Source organism: Lissotriton helveticus, chromosome 9 (assembly GCF_964261635.1).
Source record: "Lissotriton helveticus chromosome 9, aLisHel1.1, whole genome shotgun sequence".
NCBI lineage: Eukaryota > Metazoa > Chordata > Amphibia > Caudata > Salamandridae > Lissotriton > Lissotriton helveticus.
Genome location: NC_136070.1, coordinates 247,078,798 through 247,106,214, shown reverse-complemented (window position 1 = coordinate 247,106,214; position 27,417 = coordinate 247,078,798). Strand labels below are relative to the sequence as shown.

The 27,417-nt window shown below is 42.9% G+C and overlaps 1 protein-coding gene across 1 annotated transcript in view; it reads left to right on the top strand.

Annotated features, from left to right (window-relative positions):
* Window positions 1-27,417, top strand: part of ATG14 (autophagy related 14) — a 213,050-nt gene that overhangs the window by 149,544 nt on the left and 36,089 nt on the right. Inside the window, exons 8-9 of the mRNA XM_078659860.1 lie at window positions 12,919-13,009; window positions 23,688-23,773. Of these exons, the coding sequence (XP_078515986.1) occupies window positions 12,919-13,009; window positions 23,688-23,773 (177 nt within the window). The remainder of the gene's footprint in view (window positions 1-12,918; window positions 13,010-23,687; window positions 23,774-27,417) is intronic.

Below are 27,417 nucleotides of genomic sequence, written 5' to 3'. Positions count from 1 at the left end.
TATTTTAAAAGCAGTAATAACAGGGCAAGCGTAAAAATGGTTTTGGGTGCTTTTAAAGCCATAATTTGAGCTCTTATATCCTCAAGAAGCCTAGCAGAAAGGAGGTGCTTGAAAGGAAAGACAATGGGCTTAAAACAGGAATTGAAGCAGGCCATGGAAGAATTTCTACATCATAGAACCTCAACTAACAAACCGGGGCTTAGGGAAGTCAAACAGCCCATGCTAGATTACTATTACCATCAAGATTTTATTTCTAATAGTGCTTATTTGCAAAAGACCCATTAGGAGAGTGAATATGTTGGTAGGTTTTTAGCCTAGCAGATTTGGCAGAGGAGGGTACAGAATACCATTACATTACTCTAAGATGAAGAGGCTGAGGCTTGGATCGCCAACCCCCAAAAGATGAAAGATACATTTTGGAAGCATTACAAGCATGTTTATAGCATGGAAGCATTAGAGCATAGTCGATCTAGTGCAGCTGCAATCCTTTTTGGGCAAGATCCCTATACCCAGGATGAGACAAAATAAAGCCTTTGGTGACTTTGCGTTAAACGAAGTGGATGAAGCAATCAAATCCATAGCCAATGGAAAGACCTGTGGGGAGGAATGGTAACCCTATTGAGTTCTATAGGAAGTTTTTATAAGTCTTAAATCAACAAATTGTGAATCATAGTAATCACATTTTAAAAGGTGTTAACATTATTGATGACAACACTCCAGGAGTGGATACTAATACCCCTTGATCTCACATTTGACAATATACTTTTTTTCTTCCTCCTCCCCTCCCTCCTCGGATCCCATGCTTTCCTATTATTATATTAACTTATAGTTTTGTTGTATTTTTATTTTAATATTCTATTATCTTATTATTTTCTCTTTTCTAATTTTCTTCTATTCTTTTATTCTTACTATTTCTTATTAATATCTAATTTCTCATTTCTCTTCATTTAACTTCTATTGATATGCTCTGTTAGTTCTTATATCAACTATTTTTCTATATTCTATTCAATACTCCTTTCTCGATATATTTTACAATTTTCAATTTTACAAATGAATTACTACTCCTCGAGGGCTAAGGAGATTTGTCATGTTACTATTTTCTATATTTGTAGCTATATACAATGTTTAATCTTTATACTCAATTTATATATCTATTGAGTTAACCTATAATTGTTTCTTTAAGACTTTTATATTTCTTATATATGTTGCTTGCATTATTTAAATAATTAACTTTTCTCACACCATATTTATTCAACTGTATATCTTACTATTTATCTTTATAGTTGTGTTATTTATTGGTGCATAGTATTTATCATATATACAGTTTCTCTTTATCTTTTCCATATATTTTGTATATTTATTATATCCTTCAAATTTTAAGTTATTAACTTTATTGTACTTATGATGAAATTCTCAAAATGTCAATAAAAAATTATAACACAAAAAAAAGGTGTTAACATTCGTCCATCATTCTATTGTAGTAAGCTTTCTTTAAAAAAAGATAAGAATCCAGAGAACATTTATTCATACATGCCAATTAGCCTTTTAAACACAGACTACAAAATTGTTATTACATTATTTGCTAACTGTATGAATAGGGTAGTTTGCACACTAATTAATAGAGGTTGGTGTGGCTTTATTACAGGTAGGCAATTACCCACGAGTACACATTTTCTAATTGAGGCTCTGGATTTCTTTAAGCAGCAGCACGTCCTGGCCCAAGCCTTATTTTCATATGCCGAAACCGCTTTTGATTTGGTCTGTTGGAAGAGTCATTTCTGTATTGATCAGGGGGCCCTTGCACAATTAATATTGAATTTGGTTGACATAAACGTATGCAAGGTTAAATGGGGAACAAGACAGGAATGCCCCATCTCCCCTATATAGTTTGCGTATTTTTTCAGAGCCACTTGCATTTACAATAAGAGAAGACTGCAAAATTGGATCACCCGTGAGTGGGATGTCGAAAAATAACCTATATGCAGATGATGTAGCACTTTTTTAAAAACCAGGCTTGGAAATTCAATTTAAAAAAAATATATATTTCACAATTGGTGGGTAGATACAAGATCAATAGGCTAAAAATTTAATTGTATGTAATTGCTCTATAGACCCTCTATCGTAAGAGCTTTGTCTTCTTGTGAATCATAAACCCAAGAGATATCTTGGTATATATGCCACGGAGGACATCAACAATCTTTTTGCTCTAAATTGCATGCCCTTAGTTAAGAGGATTAAAGCGCCATTTTTTAAGTGGATAATTCTACCTAAATCTTTAATTGCCAGAATTGTGCTGATATGGGTGTCTGTTTTACCGCTTTTTAATTTTTTATTCACTGCTTTGTCCTTTGTTCTACAAATTAATTTTTTCAAAGAACTAGAAGGAATGTTTCAATGTTTATTTGGGCCAACAAAGCACCTGGAATAGTAGTATGAATTCTCTTTAAGTCAGTAAAAGAGAGGGGGATATAGCATTGTCCAATTTGAGAGCCCATTATTTTGTGAGCTTTGCTCATTTCTTTTTATCGATTTTTCTTTTTTTTCTTTTAACTTCCAGTGCTGAGAGACTAATAGATCATTTTCTTTAGATTAACACTGCAGGAATGCAAGATGAAAGATTTCTTACGCCTAACCAAATCACAAATAAGCTTTTTGCAGGAGCTGTTAAAAAGAAAAGAACAGCTGTTTGAATATTAAGCAATCCGAACTATTAATGGATCAACCAGATTAGTGAATATTTTTATAGGATCTTATCCCCTTCTAGATGAAATAACCACCCATAGATGGGAGATCAATGGATGCTACCCGATCTGTGATTTTCTTTTTTTAAACTATGATACTTGGAAAGTACACTGGAAGACCCCCTCCCTCATTCCGTACTTATCTAGTAAATGCCATCTTGGATTACTTCGACTTTAACTCCAACACAGCGGCATCCAGACCGATTGAATGGGAGGCATTCAACTTGCCCGACATTGCCTGGGTACCACCAGTAACATGCATCACCAGTTAGACAGGGGCTTGGCTCAGTCCGAACACGCACTGTTAGGCTACAAAACACAAGTTGCACGAGACCCCGGACACAGGGATAGGCTTAAAAATATGCAGCTAGGACATACCACTTTATTTGAGAGCCTGCGATGTCTCAATTAAGCAGCCCATTCTGCCAGAACTCATGCCGGGGTGGACAAATCGGGAGTAGTGCTAGCATGGCTCATTCGCTAGGAACAGCAAGACACACTATTACGGAACTACAGGTCGCTACTGGCGCACTCCTTCACATTCAATCCAACATACATGCTAAATTAACGCACCACTATAAGACATTGTATCAATGTGTGATGTTCGCATCAGAGGAGGAGATTAACTCCTTCCTATCTAGTGTATCCTTGCCTTGGGTAGCACAGGAGCAGAAGGCAGAATTTGACCACCCCATAACCCTTTTTGAAATACAAGAAGCTGTCCGTGCACTTGCTACTGGAAAGGCTCCTGGACTAGAGGGTTTTCCAACCGAATTTTATAAGACCCAGCCCCCTTCCTGCAGACCATGTATAATGAAGCTCTACAGGCCGCCTGCTTACCCATCACAATCCGAGAGGCACTTCTTGTGTCCCTTCCTAAACCAGATAGGGACCATGCCGCGTTGGGGTCTTACAGGTCGTTGCCCCTATTAGACACATATTATAAGATATTAGCCAAAGTGCTTGCTGGCTGTTGGTGCGCTTACTTGTGCACCCTGACCAAAACGTGATTGTTCCAGCCCAAAACACCTTGTTCACTTTGCGGAGATTCTTTCGAGTTTCGGAGTATGCTCCCAGTTCCTGGCCCCAAACGGGCTGCTTGGTGCTGTATCTGGAGAAAGCATTTTATTACCTGGAGTGGGTTTTTCTTTTTGCTGTGCTGCTGTGCTCTGGGTTGCAGCCCCGCTTTCTATGTATCATCAAGTTTCTTTATACCCTCCCTATTGCCAGAATAAAAACGGGCACCCTTATCTCTGACCCTATCTCGATTAACAGAGGTACCTGATAGGGATTCCCACTATCTCCTATAATATTTTTACTAGCCATAGAACCACTGGCACTTTCCCTACTCAAGCATAGGGGTGATTGGGGGATCCCCTTGGGTGATGGTCTAAACTCTGTCTCCCTCTATGTGGATGACCTGCTCCTGTATCTCTGGGATATTCACATTATGCATGCTGCAGTGGCACTGACCTTTGACCATTTTGCGGCAATGTCGGGACTTAAGGTCAACTGGGCCAAATCGTGCCTCTTTCTGTTTACCACCACAACACTTGACCCTGCCTTTTACCTCAACAGCATCCGCTTGACTAGGCAAGCGACCATATTCCGCTATTTAGATATTCACGTTTATCATACACCCCCTGACCTCTTTGATGGTAACCTACGAGGGCGGTGACCTCACTGCAAGCGCAGATGGGATTCGGAAGTCATTGCCACTTTCTGTTGTGGCCCGCATTGCCCTAATAAAGATGGTAATGTTGCCAAGATTGTTGAATTATTTTCCAAACTTCCCCTTTATGTTACAAGGCCCTTTTTTCGATCTCTTTAAAAACTGATGCAGGAATTTATATGGCATAACACACATTGCAGAGTAGTGTTACGAAAGCTTTATTTCCACACTGACATGGGAGGATTAGTTGTCCCAAACTTTAAACAGTGCTACCTGATTTGCCGACTTCAATGGGTAGCCCAGTGCCTGGAAGGACTCCACATTACTGATACTGCTACTGTTTACCCGGCCTAAGATTTACCTCTCCTACTGCGCCCTTTTCACCCCTGTATGATAATAGTGAAGGCTGCTCTCAACCTCCTACAAGCAGCTTCTCAGTGCTACACACGTACTATTTTTCTCACTAACACCACCACACCATATGCGACAGAACTCCCATTACTTGGAACGCTGAGGAGAGATCAAGTCACCTCAGTGGAGGAGCTAGCCACCTGGCATGAAGTGGGAATTCACACACTTGGCGACTTGTACCTTGATGGTGCTCTTGTCTCAGTTGAGGATTTGATTTCTAAGGAGGGCTCACCTCCTGGTCCGTTGCTCCTATAGACTCACTCATTGGGGATCTGGGGGACCTTTGAGGAGGCATACTACAGGAATATCACATGCACCTTATTGTCCAATACCTTCAAGTCATGGGGTCAGGGAAAAACTTAACATTTTGGCTGGCTGACTCTCTGCATACCCATACAGCAGCATCACTGCTTTACTTCTCTACGAGTGCACTGGGAATGGAGACTTGGGGAGTGCTATTTTAGAGTGCCTTATCCGTGTAGCACGCAACGCCCGCTTATGCCTCATCCAATATAATATCCTTTACAGAGCGTACCTTACTCTACATAAAGTCATAAAGTCAGTCGCTATTTTAACTGCGTAAATACCGCTTTCCCCCCCAATGTTGTCTTCCTGGTGCAGAGTTTTTACATATGTTGCGGAACTTCCTGTCCCTCCGGCTATACTGGCACATGGTTGCCTCACATTTGGCGACCAGCACTGAATGTACCTCCTTTCAGACATGGAAAGTCTGCATACTAGGTCTACATCAGAGTGATAAGAAACACAGAGCCATAGCCAATTTCATTCATCTGGGTCTCCTAGTAGCTAAACGCTTGCTAACCGTGCAAATAGAAGTCCCCCTTACCCTCCCCCACTTGTTGCCGGTGAACAATCCCTGACTGTGGGTGGAAAGCATTTCCGTAGGTATAGAGGACATGTTGGGGCTGCGTAAATACCCCCTTGCAACTCACAAGGACATCATCCTAATGGACTTCCAAACTGCTAAACACCACACGGTTGATTCCCCAAACCGAACTCCAGTTGCTACTGCAGATACAGGCTCCCCAGCTGTGAGTGGATCATAAAAAAGTTCATATGCCCCACACCGATCATTCCTCGTTCACTCTTTAGCCAATTCCTTGAGTGTCACGTTGCAACTCTGCTTGTATTCCTTACATGGGTGGGTACGGACCTTTTGCTTGTTTTGGTTCCCTGTTCTATTGTAACCTTGTTTGGGATTGTTTATATGACAATGGACTGACTGTATTGCCTGGGATCTAGCCAACTAATACTGTAGGATATGATTCCTGTATATAAAGGAAATTGTACTCCATGTATCATTTCTTCCTTTTGATGTACACGATTATTTTTCACCACTGTATGCAGATAAGGATACTACATTGCAAATGTCAATGTGTTATCTAAAATTGAAAAACTAAAGTGTTCAATAAACCGATTTTAAACAAAAAAAAGATACTTGGAAAGTATGGGCAGATCTAGAACCAAAATTAGATATGCAAAAGTACTTATCCAGTAGTCTTTAATCCCACTCACACATTTTTTTTAAGAGTTGGATCCTATAATAATTTGGAAAAATCTGGGGTTACTGGAAGATTTAATCGAGACCAGTATGCGCAGATCTCTGTAGAGTACTGGAAGCATGCACTTTTTAAATGATAAAGGAGTTGAGGTTTTCAGTGTAGCGCAACAGAGCTGGCAATCAAGGGAGGAAATGTGTATCGTGAGAGAGGCCTGGAATAAGAAACATTTATACCATTCCTCCCTATTAAAGGAGGCGAATAGCCCCTGTATGCAATTCTATACCAAGTGGCTGCTATATAGGAAGTCAGCTCTACTGAATAAAATCAACTCCCAGATACCGATAAAGTGCTTTAGGTGCTCTGGAGTATCTGTTGGCAATTGGATTCATATTTGGAATTGCCCCAAGATAGTGGAATTTCTGGACCTCCATACAGGACTACTGCAGGCGTACAGTAGATATTGAATTTCCAAATGATCTACAGTTAATGCTATTGAGCTATCCACGGGTACCAATTTCAATAGTGAGCTAAAGAAAAAACATTCTTTGATTACCCTTCTTGCGAGGTCCATAATTCTCCAAAACTCAAAAACCGAGCACTGGAGTTCTAAAATTTAAGAAAAAGGGATTAGAGCGATGTTATGCGCCATGGTCAGGCTCACACAGTAGATTTCTGGTGCTGTGGGAAGGTATTGAATAGATTGAATATTAACTGGAGCCACATCAGGGGTCAGAAGCTATAATGTACTAATGTGTTTTTCCTCATTCTATATAGTAATACTGTAATGTGTAGAAGATTATCTGAGGTTGTATTTGAAATGGTGTTTGTTATGAGTAGGAGGAGGAAATGAGATAAATGGCAAACAGTATTATTATATCTGTAATTTGAGTCACTGCTTGAGCCTCTGCACCATTCAGGTTTAGGTATCAAATTGCAACAATATTTGAGGGGAAGTGGCGAATTGTTCACTGTGGAGTTTTAAACTACACTTCGTAACGCTTTAAATAAGACATGCTGTCCTGAATCTGCTGCTGAAACATAAGATAAACTGAATATTATTGCTGTGGCTTTTCAAATTGTGCTGTGGAACGTTTAAAAAAAAATGTGCTGTTAATGAATTTGCTGCAATGTTATTGAATGAATTGAAAGATTTTTTGTAAACGCTTCTAACAAAAAATAAAAAATAAAAAGCAGCTTAAAGAAATGAGTGGGGCTCACAAATGAAAATCCATTATCGTGCCTTCAGGAACTCTGTAACAAGTGGAGGGGGCAGACCTCAGGCATGAAATTGCAGGCATCATGAAAAGCTTGAAGAAGGTTTTCATCTGTCTGTCTGTCCGTGCCAGGGCGTTGATCAGTTAGGAGCCAGATTCCTGGAAGAAGTAACTACAAAAGACATGACTGCTAACACCGCAATAACAGAAACCAAGTTTGCTATATTGGAAACACAAATGGATGCCTTAAATTTAATATCCGGATTTTGAAACTGGGAAAGAAAGGATAGCACAGATTCACATTGCATCTGAGTAGAGAGGGACACCGTATTTGACCGTATACTAAAACTCAAGGACTGCGAGAAGGTAGCAAGAGAAAGAGCAGACCGAGTAGGATCTGGGAAAAGGGGGCACTCTTGGCACCACAGGTGTCTTTTGGTAAAGCTCTTATCGTTCCTTCAAACAGAACACATCTTGAAGGAATCTAGAAATAATTCACTGTTGATTTTCAGTGAGGGTAGGTGAATACCACTGCAAGCTTGAATACAGATTACTTTGGCAAAGAAAGCCAGTTGCTAAGATCCTCAACTAGGAAGTTATCTATGTTTAGTAAAAATATCCTGTTGGAATGCCATTCCATGCCGAAGTCCGGGATCACTACATTCAAATGGCTCAAGAGCGTGTCAAGGTGCTTGGCTTGCATTCATAAACTGGTGATCAGACTGAAACTGGATGTATGTAAAGGTCCCGGGAGCACACAGTGGATCAACTCCAAAAGACAAAAGTGCAGGAGAAATGGGACCAGTGGAGTGATAGGGAAAAGAAGCAATGAAATGAAGTGTATTGTCATTGAAGCGACTGTCATGTGATGGCGACCATGTACATAGAGGCTTGGAGAGGGTCTTCCACCCCCCCTACAATGAACCTTCCAATGGGATCCTCTCCGAGATGGCTCTGTGGTAGGTGGAAGAGGGAACACATGGTACATAGTCCTTTCTGATTCCGCTAATGCACACTGACCTAGTATTTTTTCATGTTATAAGCATGCGTCATTTCTACAGCACAAAGCTAGTCACAAGTCATTGAAGCGCTGTACAAGGTCGAAAACCAGCATAAAGTCAGTGAGTGACGGCGAACTGGCTGGTGTGGACTGATAATGCACTGTGATGTAGCGTTCTTTACAGAGGTGTGTCTTAAACACTTTACTAAACTGGAGCAGGATTGAGACCGTCCTGATACAGAAATGTTGTTTCACTTCTTAAATGTATAGTTGGAACAAATCTTGTTTTATCTTTTGTACATTTTTCAGTCTGCAGTCTGATGGTTCCAGGCTGCCGGTGTGTCATCTTTGTAAATGATGCAGCTGGTTTTGAAGATTGTGCAGTTCAGCAAGAAAACCCAATGGAGTTTCACCAGAAAGGGGCTAATGTGATCATATTTCTTCAGGTCCTGGATAAGATAGGATGCAGCATGTATGGTGTCTTTAAGGGATGCAGTGAGGAACATGACGATGCTGCCATCTTCCTGCTGTGAGAGGTTTCAAATGAGCCTAGCTGGGATCAAATCTCGTGTCTACCTTACCCACAACTAGACCTGTGAAAGTTAAGCCAAATTCGGGTTGTTGTGTATATGTCCATATAGGCATCTGTGTTTGTCATGTTCTATAATGTTAAATAGGTTTATGTAGAGGAGTAGGCTAATAAGCTTAAAGCCAAGATTTACGGGGTCCAGATCCAAGCTCTGGAGACAAAGAAAACCACTTGCTAAACTTTGTGAAAATAAAGAGGTTAATAAATTGAATGGGAAGCTTCACTATGGTTAAGGGGAAGCTTGGAGCAAGGTTTTAATGGTGGCATCCTGCATACCATTAGTATGCCATTAGGCAGGACCAAAACTCTTTTTGAACTAGCTAGTTCTATAAAGTGTTGGGGAATACCAAGGGTGGGTGTTGGAGAAGTAAACGAAATCTAAGGAGTATATAGGAAATATTTTAGATCAAGTCAAAGAAATCTTGGAAGAGTTAAGGCTGCCGACACTTAGTGTGTGAAACAACAAAACAATTGAAATTACTATTGGTAGTCTGTAATGCATCCCACCTGTTCAGGGATCAATCTGGCTATACATTGACAGTGTGTAAACAGTCAGTGATGCAAATATAAGGACAGTCCCAATCCCTGATCATATGCCAAAGGGGTACAATTTGGAAAACTAATTAAGTACACTAGCGAAAAGAGATTCTGATTGGGAAGGTACCCTCTACAGGTTGCTTGAAATAGAGCTGAGGTATCCAACGTGATAGATAAGTATTTAGAACCAACACATCAGACACTCCTTAGACATTCCTGTGAGATGCCCTTATGGCAGTAATTTGGACCAAAGTGATGTAGCTGGTATGCTCCAAAAAAACTCTAATCCATCTTGAGGCAGAGTTAAAAATAGCACAAGCATAAAATTGGGGGATTACAGCTGATTTGAAAGTAGTGGATACTATATGGTGCCAGCATTAATAGTCAATAAATATTAAATTTCCCTTTTGATCCTCGAGATCAAATGTACGAGACCGGAATGAAGAACGGAAGCTTCTGTCAAATAAATCTAACAGGAGCAACCTGGGACTGTATTACAGTAAGGGCTCGAGCTGCAACGGTCGTTTGCACTCACTAGGGACACCTTGTTATTACAGAAGGGGGCGCAGACACTTGTGCGTCCCCTTCAGTAATACCGATAGCACTGGTGCACTTAAAGCGCCAGCAGTACCTTCAGGGGGCATTCAATTATTTTCATTGGGGAGTGCCCTATTCAAATGAGGGAATTCCTTTGCCTCTGCACCTGCGCCATATTACAGATGTATGCACAGAGGCAAAGAAGCTGTCGGGTGACACTCGCAGGTCGCCACCTTCTGCTAGTGCGCCCCCTGAGAGCAGTCCTCCGGAGGGGAGAAGGGTGGTCCTATGGACCCCCAGACCTCCCCTTGCAGGCGGATGCAGTCACTGACTGCACCCGCCTGCAAGGGGATCTCAAATCACTTTCAAACGTGTAGGCGGGTTGCCCTTGGGAAGTGCATTCATCGTAATAGGGCACATTTTCATTGTTTGCACCCGGCACACCTTTTAAAGGGTGCGCCCGGCGCAAACAATAAAAATGCTTAATATGGCCCCTGGTGTATGGTGGGAGCCCTACTGTGCCCCCCCCCACCTCTATTCTAGTGGCCATGTAGGTAACACGACTTAAAAGAGCGATTTGATTTTCCTTAGCTTTCCCCAGCTGTCATCATAGACAGACCGAGGAGCTGGACTACACGAAATGGAGGAATTTAATTCTTACTGTGATTAAAGTCTGAAACCAAACAAATACCCAGGCCCATATCGGTTCAGAGGGCAATTATACAAGACCACCTCTGGTACAATAACCGTAATAATTACGAAGGTTCCAGTCTTGTTCAGACAAGCAGCAGGTTTCCACCAAAGTAGTCATCCCAAAACCCTGAAAAGACAGTCAGAAGTGTGTAGCTTATTGATCTATCAACATTGGGACGCCCCAGGGTAGCCATGCGCTTTACAAATCCCATTCTAGTCCATTGATATTAAGATCTTTAGGAAAACCCTAGTGTACAGATTGTTGCTTCCGTTGCCTTTAATCCAAGTAGTTCAGCCAGGTTTCAACCTGCTGAGACAGTCCTTTGATAATATATACAGGCTAGCTCACCTTGTTGAAAAACAAAAGGATTAAATATACTTTATTGGCACTCAACGCTCAACAGGCTTTTAACAGGTTGCACTGTTCATTCATCACTCTGGTGATATGTAGATTTGATATGGGGCAGTCACTTTTGGCAAAGTATTAGCGAGCTATCATAAAACCCACGGCTAAGATACTTGGTGTATGACCATTCTCCCAACCTATAGATCTGGTACGTAGCACTAAGTAACAATAACCTATGTCCTTTCAGTTGTTTGATCTATCAATAGGACCCCTGGCCATGAGAATAGGCCTTCAGATGCTTTCCCTTTGGTCAAATGATTTCAGTTTTTTGTAGGCAACATCCTACTCTCCCTACAAGACCCTATACTACCTCTGAAACTCTTGAAGAATATGGCGGGATCTCAGGCTATATGACAAGTTCAAATAATTATCTATGTATTTATCACAACAAGAAAGTTTGCTTCAAGCAGCTACACCCTTGGTCTAAGTAGGGTTTGTAAGCATGTGGTAATTTGATCTATTAGCAGCATGTATTCAAGCAAATCTACCTGTCCAATTCAAGAAGATATGTGAAAATGAAAAGATATGTATATATATTCCTAGGCGACTATATACTTTTCAGATCTTAGTTGTAAAAGGAGGAAAGAGAGCCTTGGACAATCTCAGAAGAGCACTGATATAGTTTGTGGACAGGGACAAGCCCCAAGAGTGTTAAGCAGGATAACTAAAGCTCCAAAGGATAAGGGAGAAATAGGTTTCCCCAACATAGCTGACTAAAATGAGGCAGTCATTTACATGTATTTGGTTGATGGTATCAAAGAAACACTAATAAACACTAGGTTTGTTTGGACAGAGTATTGATTGGGAGATTTTTACAGCATTCATTGTGGTTATCAAAGAGAATTGGAACTCTGAATGCTTTCTGCACATTACAGACACTATTGGAGACCTAGGATAGGATAGCAACACAAAGCAATATTACAAACGTTACATCTTCTTCCATGCCCATACATGATCATATTGAATTCGAACCAGCTAGAGAGAACCTTTCTTTGCAGAAATTGAGTGATGGAGTCAACAGACTGACCTAAAAATGTTAGAAGGCAGACTGGTCAGGTCCTTTGAAAAACTCCAAAAAGGTTTTTGAACTGCCAAAGTCAATATATCAGCCCACCTGGCATACATCGTAATGGATGATCTGGAAAATAATGGCAGCCATGACGCTTTCTGCCCATGTCACCAAGGAGAGATAATTTTTTGGCTGCAGCTGGCTGTGTTGCTATACCCCGATAAAGATAATGTTCTTGTTACTGCACAACGTTTCTGCTTTTCACTTGATTGTGAGGTGGCAAGACCTTTTACCCAGGGTACCCCATTTTGGAAAAAAACAGGATAAAGGAAGTGAAGCACCACCCGCTGGGAACCGTAGCACTTAAGGTGTCAGTCTTATGCTGACTGCTGAACATGTAGCAGTACGTTACTAGGACGAGTGGGGAAAAAAAGTACTGTTAATCATCGTGAGTCCAATTAGCAAATTTAATATTCCATACATGAGTTGTCTGTTATGTATGTGAAGTTACATATTACTATTAATGTTTGTACACTTAATGTCTGAAATTTGCACTCGTAACATTTTTTTTTTTTTTGTGTTTTAGTGAATTCTGTGGAGATAATCTGAACAGGCGGAAGTTTACACGAGCAGTGAATAAATTGAATGCCAATATACTTTATCTCTGCTTTTCTCAGGTGTGGACATGTGCATTTGTAATACATTTTGCCTTAAAATTTGGAATTCTGTGTTCTAGAAGTTTCACTTGTATTTAATTAAGCTTTTGAAAGAAAAATCACTGCAGATTTATCAAACTGATTACATGTTTTTCACCCACAAAACATTTATTTGTACAACTATGTATATATCCCTATCGCTATATATATATATATATATATATATATATATATATATATATTTTATAATATAATATATAATTTCCCAGTGGTGTTTCCACGGTGCCTCACAGGGTGTGTTGCTCAGTACCACAGTTCTGGGGTTAGCCATAAGGTCTCACCTTCAACCAGCACTGCCCCTAATTTCTTGTGGGTGCCCAACCTAAGGCCAGACCCTGCACACATCCCCCACATGCATCCACCACCTGCTGCACAGTGGGGAGGTTGGGAACCCAGCTCCCCCATTGTGTATGGTCTTTAACCATACACCACGAGGTGGGGGGTTATCTACAGGTCCTGGCGCTCACTTTTTCAAGAAAAATGTGACTTAAGGGGGGGGGGTCAATTCCTCTTCACACCCCACTCCCCCTACATTTCCCACACCCAAATGTGGCCTTTTGATTTATTTTTTTCGTTTTGATTACTTTCATGACACATTGACCGAGTCATTAAATTGTGTAATGGAAGACACTGCATATTCTCCATGTTGTGGCCAGCCAGTCAGGATCAGCCCATAGACCTTAATGGGCCAATCAACACATATCTGGACACCTGTTATCCAGTGCCTGTTTGACAAATCTTCATGAAATTTTCTAGACCTATTGCTTTTGCTACATTGCCAGAGGATGGAAAGTTTTGCCGTGATTGGTCATGGGGGAGCAAAGATAAAGAGGGAGGGGGAGTCCCAAAAAGCATTTGGGCACCAGTGAATGTTTCCATACACTTTGTACGCATGTGTAGCCGCCAGGCACCTAGTCCGATTTCCATGGAATTTGGCAGGATTGTAGAATATGGTGTGCAGATGATCCTTTTTGGTGTTACAGGTAAGTAGGGTAAATATTGTGTAAGTTATTTATAGGCATTTAAACTTAGTGATATCTGTTACTGCAGTAGTTTCGCAAACGTAAACGGTATTTTATGAATCCACAGTGGTATATAGAGATGACAAGGCATTATATGAATGGCTAATGACTGCCTTTACAAAAGTTAAAGGAAGCAGTTTTGTTTTAAGGTTTCTTTCCCTGTGTTCTGGGTTAGGCCCTTAGATATTGATACGTATTAGGTTTCATAATATTACAAGATCTACAAATAACTATTTTAAACTTAGTATTTTTTTTATAAATTTCCAAGTTTTTTTTAGTGCAAGTTAAAATCTTAGTACCTTACCTATGCATAACTCCACTTTAACTGTAGTTTTCGTTCAGTTAATCTTTTAATGGTTTTTATGAATTTCAAAGTTTTTTTAATGCAAGTTAAATTCTTAGTACCTTATGTACACTCCACATTAACTGTGGTTTTATTTCAGTTAATTTTTTCATGGTTTGTTTTAATGTAAAGTAAGACCTAACCATACTTCCGTTACGTACGGCAGGTCCTGCACCCAAACCCCCGCTAAACTGAATGTATTTATGTTCAGCCACTATTTCTGTATCTTGGTCTAAAATTCCTATGGAAAATTGCATAGGAAGAATGCGTTTTTAGAAACCCCACCTTCTTTCGTTGCCCCTGCTTGATGGATCACCCGTAAACCTTCCAGGAAGCAACTAAGGGAGATTGACTTATTTTTTGGACAGTTGCTTGAAGTTTTGTCAAACAACGCCAAAATTATTTGCATTAAAATACGCTCTTGCTACGGAAACATTGACTGTCATATAGCTTCACAGTGGTGGGCTATCTGGAGCCATGAAGGAACAATTGTATTATAATTTGGACACAGGACCAGCATCCGTTGATTTGCAACAACGTTGCGGTGGTATATATGTTGCTCAAAGCAGGGAATCCAAGTTCTAACACAAGTTAATGTACTGCCTCAACTTCCTCTAACACTGCCACCTTACTGTCTTCTAGCTGTAACTGTTTGCACAAGTAAATCTTACATGCATATTGGTGTAAAGTCTGAAGTCCAGTTTGCTGAGAGCGGGCTCATTTCAATTTTGGCAATTGTGTACCTTGTGCTTTGGCAGCTGTCAACTGTTCCTGGCTGTGCCAAATGTTGTGGAAAAAGAAAGACTGGGCTTAGTTTTGCAACCAGGCTGCTAGAACAGTTGTAAGCTTTCTTATCACCCATTTTTGTACCTCAGGACTCATTATGTTTACAAAATGGTCCTGGGTAAGGCAAATCATACTGACACCTTCGCCCAGAATGGTCTCGGCTAAGGAGAACCATGCTCACAGCTGACATCTCTAGCAACACAGTTAATTATTGTGGTGATGGTGGTGGGCCAGCGTTCCTGAGGCCTTCTTCATCCTGATTTTTTTAAAATTGTGAGGTAGGCCTAGAACAGCTGTGCTATTACTGTGCTTCCAACTTAAAACGGGGCACTAGAGGTCTAAGGAAGTGTGTATGTTGCGTATGCGAGTTTCTTTGTGTGTACCTCAGCCTGTGTTTGGGTGGCTGATCTTGTGAGTGTCAGATTATGTGCATGTTCACATGAACGTTTGCCAATGCCTGGTGGGTTGCCTGGCTATTTGATTTCATGCTTTGATACTTGATCACAGTTGTTGGTGCCTGTTGGCATGCATGAGTGTCAGCTGTGAAGCATGAGTGCCGGTTGGCATATATGGGTGTCTTTTGGCTTACGGTTGTCCGTTAATTATGTGGTTCTCTGATGTTGAATGATAGCTGTGTGGATGAATAACAGTGGGTGTGTGTAGGATGGGTGTGTTGGCATATGATAGTTGCTCTGACGACAATCTTGCAACCGCCGAACACCTCCACTTTCAGATCCACACCGACCCCAGGACCACCCTTAGAGGAACCCTCATCTACAGACCCCCAGGCACCCGATCTCAATTCAGCGACGACATCACTGACTTCGTCAGCCCGCACGCCCTCGCCTCCGAGAATTACATCCTTCTAGGAGACCTCAACTACCACATTGACAACATTCTCGACAACAACACCACCACCCTCCTGGACAACCTGTCCAACCTCGGACTCAAACAACTTGTTGACACCCCCACTCACACAGCCGGACACACGCTCGACCCTATCTTCACCTCCAGCAAGCACATCTCCTTCGATCACACTACAGCTCTCCACTGGACGGATCACAGCTGTGTTCACTTCAGCTACAAAACAACCCTGACCCACAACCGGCCACAACTCATTCCCCGAAGAAATTGGAACAAAATCACCACCGACCGACTCCTCGCATCCCTCAGCCAAAACACTCCCACTCTAACAACGGACCCAGACCAAGCGGCCACAAACCTCAGGCAATGGATTACACACAGTGCGGACGAACTAGCACCCCTGAAAAAACACCAGTTGAAATCATTCAGCAAAAAGGCTCCCTGGTTCAATGATGACCTTAAAAAATCCAAGAAGACATGCCGCACCCTGGAGAAGAATTGGAGAAAAGAACCAACCTCAGACAACATGACCTCCCTCAAGACAGCCACCCGCAAACACCACCAACTAATTCGATCCGCCAAGAAATCAGCATTTAAGGACCGTCTCGACAACAATTCTCATAACAGCAAGGAACTCTTCAATATCGTCAAAGAATTCACCAACCCTCCCGCAGCATCCAACGACATCACTAACTCCCAAGACCTCTGCAATGCGCTATCCTCCTTCTTCTACAACAAAATTGCCGACATCCACAACAGCTTCAAGAATACTCCCAATGACCAACTCACCCCACCCCCTTCTGATCCCACCCCTCCAACTAACTACCTCAATTCCTGGAACCCAATCACCATCGAAGATACCATTCACCTCATGAACTCAATCCACTCTGGCTCACCTTCCGACCCCTGCCCCCACTACATCTTCAACAAAGCTGACTCCATCATTGCTCCCCAACTCCGCGATGTCATCAACTGCTCCTTCAACTCAGCCACCTTCCCAGAAATATGGAAACACGCAGAACTCAGCGCCCTTCTGAAAAAACCAACAGCAGACCCCTCAGAACTGAAAAACTACCGACCCATCTCCCTCCTCCCTTTCCCGGCCAAAGTCATCGAGAAAGCCGTCAACAGCCAACTCGCAGCCTTCCTTGAATCCAACAACTCCCTGGATCCCTCACAGAACGGCTTTCGAGCCAAACACAGCACCGAAACCGCCCTCATTGCGGCGACCGACGACATCCGAGCACTCCTGGACAACGGCGAAACAGTGGCCCTCATTCTACTCGACCTCTCCGCCGCCTTCGACACTGTCTGTCACAACACCCTCATACAACGCCTCAACAACATCGGCATACAAGGAAAAGCCCTGGACTGGATCATCTCGTTCCTATCCGGGAGAACACAGAGAGTCCGACTCCCCCCTTTCTACTCAGAGCCCACCGAAGTCATCTGCGGCGTACCTCAAGGCTCCTCACTCAGTCCCACCCTCTTCAACGTCTACATGAGTCCCCTCGCCTCCATCGCACGTCGACACAACCTCAACATCATCTCCTACGCCGACGACACCCAGCTGATACTTTCCCTCACCAAAGACCCCAACACCGCCAAGGACAACCTTCACGAAGGTATGAAAGAAGTAGCCGAATGGATGAAACAGAGCCGCTTAAAACTCAACTCAGACAAAACTGAGGTGCTCATCCTTGGATCCTCACCCTCATCTTGGGACGACTCTTGGTGGCCTTCCGCTCTGGGATCAGCGCCCACACCCACTGACCATGCACGTAACCTTGGCTTCATCCTAGACTCCTCTCTCTCAATGTCCAGACAAGTCAACGCCGTATCGTCCTCCTGCTTCAACGTCCTTCGCATTCTCAAAAAGATCTTCCGCTGGATCCCCCTCGAAACAAGAAAGACTGTCACCCATGCACTGGTCACGAGTCGACTGGACTATGGCAACACTCTCTACGCCGGAATTACAACAAAATTGCAGAAAAAGCTCCAGCGCATCCAAAACGCATCAGCGAGACTCATATTAGACATCCCGCGCCAAGAGCACATCACCGGTCACCTAAAAAACCTCCACTGGCTTCCCGTCAACAAAAGAATTACTTTCCGCCTTCTTACCCACGCACACAAGGCCCTTTATAATCTAGGACCAGAATGCCTCAACTCCCGACTGTCCTTCTACTATCCCACCCGCCAACTAAGATCATCCATTCAAGCCCTCGCCGCAGTCCCACGCATCCGAAAAACCACCATGGGTGGCAGATCCTTCTCCTTCCTGGCTGCCAAGACCTGGAACTCACTCCCCACCCACCTTCGCCTTACTCAGAATCACATCTCCTTCAGAAAAGAACTGAAAACTTGGCTATTCGATAAACAATGAACCCCTCCCTCTAGCGCCTTGAGACCCTCTGGGTGAGTAGTGCGCTCTATAAATGCCTGAACTTGAACTTGAACTTGGGTGGCTGGTTGTGAGAGTTTCTACACACATGACGCGGGTACATTTTCATTTTTTTATGTAACGGTTTTCTATTATTTACAAACTGAATATAATATAGGCATATACACAATTGACTCTTGCACTGTAGGTTCCCATTAGCCCCTATATGTAAGTGGTATATCTATAGTGCAAACCTAGCCAAAAGACAGCTGAGGGCTGTGTAGGGTCAAAGACCATCACAAAGTCAATGAGTGATGAGAGGTAGCTGGTTTGTGAATTGTAAACTGTTAAACTTTCCTAATTTATAGCAGAGTTGTGATCCTACAGTGAAGTAAGGAAGGTGGAGTATTTTGGTAGTCTTCCTATAATTTTGTACCTCATGACCATTTGGCACCACATTTGGCAAGATTAATGGCATTCATTTTAAGATGGCTTTCACTAACTTTGTTTCACATTCTAAATAGAAATAGCCACTCTAATTAAGGTTGTCTTTGGAAAAGTTGCTTTGGATTTTCACCCATGACTTTGAGCCTCCATGACTAATGTACATCTGATCCTGGATTACAGAACGGGTGCACGTTCTCGGTTTGTACGAGGTAAACATTTAAAAAGGTGACCGAAACCCCCCTGAAAGCGTTCCTTCATTTGCATGGGGAAAACCCTATCAAGATAGCGCTGATGCTACATGTGCTTCAGTGCTACCAGTATTACAGAATGCCCCACACAAGCATCTGTAGCCCATTCTGCAATTCATAAAACTCCAAGGGTGCACAAAGTGGGCGCACATAGCCGTTGTGCTCTCTGGGTCACTGTGCCTAATACGCCCCCACATTTGGAAGGCATGTATGGGTCTGCCTCATTTGGTACTTCTTTCAGGTTGGCTTATTTTTGGTCCAGACATTTTTTCTAATTGTCCATGCTGAGTTATTTGCTTGAAAAGAGTGGGAATATTAAAAAAGGTAAATAAATCCTCTGACTGGTTAGATATTTCTGATGTTTTTAAAAATAAAGATTTGCTGGAATCCCTCTGAAATTTGTTCAAAAGGCAGTCACTTGTTTCTCTTGCATTTGATCATGAATCTCATGATGTTCACAAATCAAAGGAGTCAAAGCAGAGGATGTGGGTGCTTTTGCCATATGTAAATATGGTTCACAAACCTTGAGACAGCTAAAAAAGAAAAGAGCAATTGTATTTTTTTAATTTGGTTTTATTTATTATAATATTCAACCTCCCCAGCCCACTGAAGTGTTGGGTGTGTGTATTTAATAACCACCCACCTTGCCCAGGAACGGTGGTAGAATGTATCCCCGCCACCCTGGGTGTGTGGGAGAGGGTTAAATTCAGAGTGGGACAGCTACCTTGCTGCTGTCTCTGCATCTTGTGCATAGTTCCAAACCTGTTGCTAGGTAGATTATGTGTGCCCAGCTCTGTTTTCTCAATTGAAAACCCAACTCTGGGAGAGAGGCTTTCTCCTATCCCAACGCTGTTGCATATTCATAATACAGTGCAGGGTCAGATGTATGCTGCCACACATCTTGGGCAAGGTGGGAGGGGGAGGGGGGGTGGAATACAGTACTGAAAAATTATGCAGTGAAGAAAAGGGCCAGACCCTACCACACACATTTAAAGCAGGATTTTTGCAGTAGCTTGTACCCCCACCATCTGCTCCTGGATATAGTACAGCAGATATGAAGAGCTCTTCTGACCTTCTTGAGATATTTTCTGTGTAACCAGTTTCATGTGGCCAAACAATACTACCAGTTTGCGGTATTCAAGACCATGTTTGTTGAGTTTTGTGGGTTTGGGAAAGGTAAGTATTGTTGATTACTACAGGTGTTATGTTAATAAGTCTTATAAACCGTGCAATTACCCGCAGGTGTCTTGCGCTAGCTTTAAAGTAGCTGAAGAAAATACAGCAATAAGTCTGGGTTAGAAGGTGTTGAGAAGCCAAGTTTTCAGCTGTTTCCTAAATGTCAGCAGATTGGAAGCATTTTCAGATCTAAGTCTTATACCATCACCCAAGGAGTTCCGCAGGGATCGGCGTTGAGCCCCACTCTCTTCAATTTATATGTACAACCTTTGGCGGAGGTTGCGAAGAGTTGGGGTCTCACAATGGTATCATACGCCGATGATACCCAGCTGGCAGTGGTCCTCAACGGGGACCCTGATACATCGGCATCTAACTTTGCGGATGGTTTGAGGGCTGTTGCCAGTTGGCTTACAGCCAATTGTTTACAGCTTAACGCCCTCAAAACCGAAGTGATGGTAATAGGGAACCGCCCTGATCTGTGGGGTGCGAGTTGGTGGCCTAATGAACTGGGTCCTCCCCCAAAACCCGTTACCGAGCTAAAAAACCTCGGTGTGTGGTTAGATTCTAAACTAACCATCGCATGTCATACTAAGAAGGTAGCATCCATGTGCTTCGGCATCCTGCGGGGTTTGAGGCCTATCCTCAAATTTTTCGATGCCCCCACACGCCAGATGGTGATCCAAGCTAGTGTTTTATCCAGGCTGGATTATGCTAGCTCGCTGTTTTTAGGCGCCAACCAGGCGGAGATTATGCGACTCCAACGGGTTCAGAATGCGGCCGCCAGGGTTCTGGTGGGCCTACCTCGCTTCTGTTCAGCCCGCAGTACAATTTCTAAACTGCACTGGCTACCAGTAATTAGACGCATAGAGTTTAATACTCTTTATTTTGCGTTCAAAATTCTTATTACTGAGACCCCTACCATCCTTCAGCATCTTTTGACTCTGTACATCCCTTCACGCAGTCTGCGCTCTGCAGGTCAGAAACTAGCTCTTGTCCCACGTTTCCAAAAATGTAGATTGGGTGGTCGATCGTTTACAGTGCTGGCTTCTAAGCTCTGGAACGCGCTTCCTGTCCATATTCGATCTCTAGAAGATCTTTTTTCATTCAGGAAAGCAGTTAAAACCTATCTTTTCCCATTGCCCTATTAAAGCCAGCTCTTTTCCTAGTTGTTGTCTGTTGTGTTACTTTGTTTGATATAGCGCCGGGACGCCCCTTTGCTGGGGCAGCTGCGCGCTCAAAAGATTTGATTAACATTAACATAACATATCTTTTGGTTAAGTATTTCAGGCTTTTAACATGACTAGAAAGAAGTTCCTACTGCCCCAGTGGGACAGCTGGAATCTGGGAACAACCATGAGTGTAGCAGAGGCCGATCGTAGGGTTCTGACTGGGTTGTACCACTTGAAGCTATGCTGCAAATAGATCCGGCCTAAACCGTGAAGTGCTTTATGAGCAATACAGAGTGCCTTGAAAGTTCATCTATGTCTGATAGGAAGCCAGTGTAGTTTTTAATGGCAGAGGAGACCGAATGGTATTTTGGTAGCTTTAATAGGAGCCTAGGTGCCGCATTTTGCAAAGTTTGTAGCCTATTAAGCGTATATTGGGGGGTAGTGAGAAATAGACCATTGCAGTTGTCTAGTTTAGAGGTGACAAGTGATGCAATTAGGAATTTTTGCAAATGTGAAAGAATGAAAGGAAAAATCTTTTTAAACATCCTTTAGGTATAAAACATCGAGGATGAGAGAGCATTGATATGATTATTGTAGATTAGTTTATGATCAATCAGAAATCCCAGATAGATTCTAAGCTTTAGTGGTGTGAGTGGGCAGATTACCCATTTCTGTTGGCCAACACGAGGACGTCCAAAATAAAGTTTGTACTCCAAAGAGTATGATTTTGGTTTTTCTCAACATTCAGGTTGACAGTTCCTACTCATCCATGTAAATACAGCTTGCATACAGTTGTGGAATCTATTGCTGACTCCTTGATCTTTTTTGGCCAGAGATAAGACCATCTGGGTGTTGTCTACATAGGATGTTAAAGAAAAAACAAAGTATTTTTATGGGTTTGGCAAGGGGTGTGATATAAATATTAAATAAGGTAGGGCTGAGTGAAGAGCCCTGAGGAACTCCACAAGGAAAAGGAGAACGATTGAAAAGCATACTCGTCAAGCTTGACGGATTTTTCTCTATCAGTGAGAAAAGATTTTAGAAGGGTCCATGCAGTACATTTGACATTGATTTCCAATAGGTGGTTTAGCAGTAGTCTCTGATCTCTCGGCCACCTTTGATGATACAGTGGCCCAAACAGTATCAGTGCTGCTCCTTGGTTCTCTTTGATTGCGTTGATTAAAGCTGATTGTGGAGAAATCAGACAAAGTGTTGCAACCCTCTTTATCTCAGTATTTTACTTGTTTCGTACTGGTACTGAGTGGGAGCTAGATAAGAGTTAATTAGGTATGCCTTGAGGTGGCCAGTTTACTGGAAATGTTCTTAGTGTGTATGGCCAAAGAAGAAATAGGTGCTTCTAATATTTCCTCTTTCCCAACACCACAAACAGTATAGGGGATGGGACAGATTTGAGTCTTCTAAATCAACGGTAGAGGTAACGTGGTATTTTATTTCAGAGTGAGCTTTGTGCCAGTGACTAGGATTTCAACCATTCGTGCTTGCTTTGTAGAGATGTTAAAGTCAAGAATAGAGTTAGAATGGTTAATTTGAGTATTTAACATATCTGGCCAACATATAACTTCGCTAGAAGATGACTTTGCTGAAGGTGATGGCGTTAGAAAATGTAAATTTTTAGAAAGTAAGGGCGGAAGTTTGGGGAACGTCAATAAATTTGCTGTTTCGAGTAAGAGCAACATTTCTTTGACACAGGAGGAGCTCTTGTGAAGGAAAGATGGAAGAAGTCTCAGTCCCTGAGATGCCAGCCACATCATATAGCCTATCCAATAGTACAGAGTGGTCCAGGGTGTAGAGAGCAGCAAACAAGTCCAAAAAGGCAAGAATGGTCGAGAACATGTGGTCGCATATGGTTTGGATATCATAGGATTAACACCAGGTTGGTTTCAGTGCCAGTTCATTGATTGGAATACAGAGTGGATTCTGTGGAGCGGTTTGGTGTGAATCCTGGTGTGTTTGCAGTGGAGTAGTGTTTTTCTTAGAATCTTCATAAGGAAGGGAATGTTTGAGGTTGCGTGGTTATCTGTCCTAGAAAGATTAAATGAAGTTTATATTTAGGGAGGTGCGGTTGGTTGTATCCACCTTGGCTTGTTTCAGTCTGTATTAAATAGTTTCTGTACTCCTTTTTAAGCATTTTTAAAATTGAAATCTTATACACTGCTTTGTCTTCATTTTTTTCCATGCAGCATGTAAATTTAGACCTGCTGCATCCCTTGCATACGCTCAGGAACCTCATGTACCTGGTCAGCCCAGACACTGAAAGCTTGGGCAGGTGAGTTTACATTTCTTGGTGTTACGATTTTTTTGTGAAAAATATCTTCATAGTGTTACAGAAAAAGTAGTTAAAATAAATCCCTAATATGGTCACAGACCTCATACTATCTCTTGGACCCATGTTTCCTTTAATTTTGAACTTAAGCCTGTGGGATCTGTTTTTCCACAAATCGTCAACATCTCATGAATTATGTGAATGATTCTAGACCACTTCAAAAATGTTGTGAAAAAACAGTCATATAAAGCCAATTGGAAACAGCATTGAATTGTGTATTCAAGGCAGAGGATTATTTGACCATCCCCTCTCTCGAGTCCTGCTCTTCATTGGACCAGAAACCATAATAATGGATGACCATAAACAGTTACTCTTTGCTAGAAATTATATCAAATCGATCTAGGAGTATATGCAATTGGTCAATGCTTTTAAAAAAGAAAGCATGTGGCTATTGATAGATACAGCACATAGTTCAGGTATATGAAGATTCTTCGTAGAAAGGTAGCTGTCCTGCAATGACGATGGATATTTAAAATTCAGTTATATGGCTGTCAACGATTTAAGCATGCAGGATCTTTGTGGAAGTGCAGTTTGTTTGGAGTTACCAAGACTGTTCTAGATTAATGTACATTCCTATTAAGAATTCTAGCACACAAGTTCAATTCTATCAGCAAAATGGAGGCATAACCAGGGTCCTGTCAAAAAGAATGGCTTAATGAGTTCTCTTATTGTTTTTATGGCATTTGCTTATCCAGAAAGGCCCAAGATGGCTGAGCGAGGAGTCTTCTTTCTTTGTCAATGGCTTACTCTCATGCAGGAAGTACCGAGATAGCTCAGCAAGTGAGTCCTCTTTCTGTGTCTATGGCTATCCTTTTTCAGGAAGCCTGAAAATCCACCAGAATTCCCCAGTCAGCTCCATGCTTGCAGTTGGTCTATCGAGGGACTGAATGTTTGGTATGGGGTCTGGAGCAGGTGGGTCTACTGAGGCATTCCAGAGGTGAAGGAGAGAACACGAGCATCCGGCCACAGCAGGGGCAATTTCTGGATGCAGATCCTCCACTCTGGAGATCCATGGCTGATCTGGAACCCCGCTGCACTGCAGATGAGGCTTCCAGTGGGCAGGGAACAAAGGTAGAGGTCTGAGAAAAGAAGTTACATAAACAGGCAGTCCCCAGTCGACAGAGCTCTTTAAGGGGCTCCTACATGTCAGTCATCCTAGTTGAGACCTCCAAGGCTTTAAGCTTTGTTGACAATAACCAACAATAAGAACACTGGTGTGTCCGACTGCTGTGTTCTAACACAGAACTAGTGGTTACATGCAACATGGTTAGAGACTTCACTAAACCCAAGCTATGGCTATTTTTATCATAGTTGGCAAACCAAGAAAGTAATGCCTCTAACGAACCTATAATGATTAGTCCCCCTCCCCCGATATCCTGAAATTAACTTGCTCTCTTACTCTAAAACAAGAATTATCCTAAAGTGAATACAAATAGAACCATAAAAATGCAAGCTGTAGGTGGAGGTGGAAATGCCCTGAAGATGGGAACACCCCTCTCAGCTGGACTGCAGTCCCATTCTGCTACCCTGAAAATATGTTGTAGGGTGAGAGAGATGTTCTTTAGCCCATTGACATGTACCATGTTTTACTCCCACTCTGTTGTTTTATGTATCATCCTGCCACCTAATTGGTGGTACTTTGTTAAGACTCCATTCAATAAATGGGAGATAAGAATGTGCGTAGCACACAGTGAATTGCAGTTGTTTTCCACCAGTTTGAGGAATGGGCAGCTTCCACTCCCTTGTGCTCATTGCGTGTCTAAGACTGCCCCAGAACTCAGGAGAATGATAATGGAAGAAATCCTACAAAGGCAGGGAGTGTAATTAAGCTTGATGGGGATTCACTTGTTTCCGGTACCATCTTTATTGTGAGTGACTTTAAACATATCACACAGGGCATATCTCACGCCACAGAAAATCAGATGCCTATACCCAGGAGTGCACTCCGATTGTATTGTTTGCTATTATTCCTCTGTAGATTTCAGTCAAACCATCTGGGACTGCCCCCTCCTTGAGTTTTGGAACACAATGTAGCTCACACTCTTAGCAGTTACCAAACAAGCATTTGCAGTTAGAGCTGTTGGCATTTTATTTATTTAACATTTATATGGCGCAGCGAATCATCCCCAAGGGGATCTCTCGGCGTATTGAAAACAACAATGTTTTTTACTTTTTTTTTCTTATTTGCAGTGGAGTTATTACATTTGCATGGCACTATTGTCAGCGGGATAAAAAATATTGTCACTCATTTTCAATGCCAACAGCTCTAACTTTAACAAATGCGAGATCTATTTTTTTTTTTGGGTAAATATATTTTTATTGCAGCAAAAACAAGTATTTATGACATATTGTATTCGCCATATCAGCCATTAATCAATGTGCATATAGTTCTCCAATGCTTCCCTCACACAGCCATTTAGCTCACACCCCGGAGGTTGAGCGGCGCAATCGTGGAGAAAGGTCCGTCCTGGGGGATGTCGCAGGGGTCAGCGACATCCTGTTGTCTGGAAGATGGCAAGGCCGCTTTTCGGACCCCACATTCCCCCCCACGCTTGCAATGTTACAACAGTCCCCACCAAACTTCGTCCCCCTCCCCGAGCAAACCCCTCCCCCTTGCCCAACTCCCCCAACCCCCCCTCCACCCTACCTTCTCCCCCCCTTCCTCAGCTCCCCTCCCCCCTTCTCCCCACCCCCCACGCCCCCCAGGCGTGTCAGAGTACCACTAATGCGAGTCTACATACCACTCTACTAACCCGGACCCGAGGCAGAACATCAGGAGCAATCAACTAAGACTGATAGTCATCACGTAGGAATCAGGGAAACAAGGGGTGGAGGTCGGGCCATCACCACCTCAGACGGCTACTCCGCCGGAGCAGGGCTATGTGCGGGGGTGTCTTCATCATCTAGGTCTAGGAGTTGGAGGTCGAGGACCAACCGCTCCCACGCCCTGGCCCTCTCCAGAGCCGCGTCATTGTTCGCCCTGAGCGCGGCCTTCGTGCGGATCTCCCCCTCACATCGGGCCCATTTGTGTAGCTCAGCCTTCCATCGCTCTATAGTGGGACCCCTACTTGATTTCCATTGGGATGTTATGGCCCGCTTTGCTAAGAGTAGGCCTAGGTCCAGAAACTTGCTAGTGATTTTGTTCTTTGATGTGTGTGGGAACCAGTGTAGGATGCAGTGTGCCATGCTGAATTGTAAGTCCCTCTCCGTGATCTCCCCCAGAGTATCCACTACCTCCCGCCAAAAGGAGCATAACTGCGGGCAGGACCAGAACATGTGCTGGAAGTCAGCCACGTCCGCCGGACATCGCGGGCAGGTCGCCGGGTGGGACGGGAAATATGTATGTAACTTGTCAGGGGTCAGGTAGGCCCTGTGCAGGACGTAGAAGTGCACCAGCTGGAACCTAGCGTTGCGCGACCCGCTCCGGGCCCGTTCCACTATGCTAGACCATGCCTCCTCAGGAATCTCCGTCATCAAGTCGGCCTCCCATTTCGCTTTCAGAGATAGGAGTGGGGCGATAGTCTCCGAGACCATGCGTCTATATAGGCACGTGACAGCCTTGACCGTCCCCGCCATCATCACTGCGT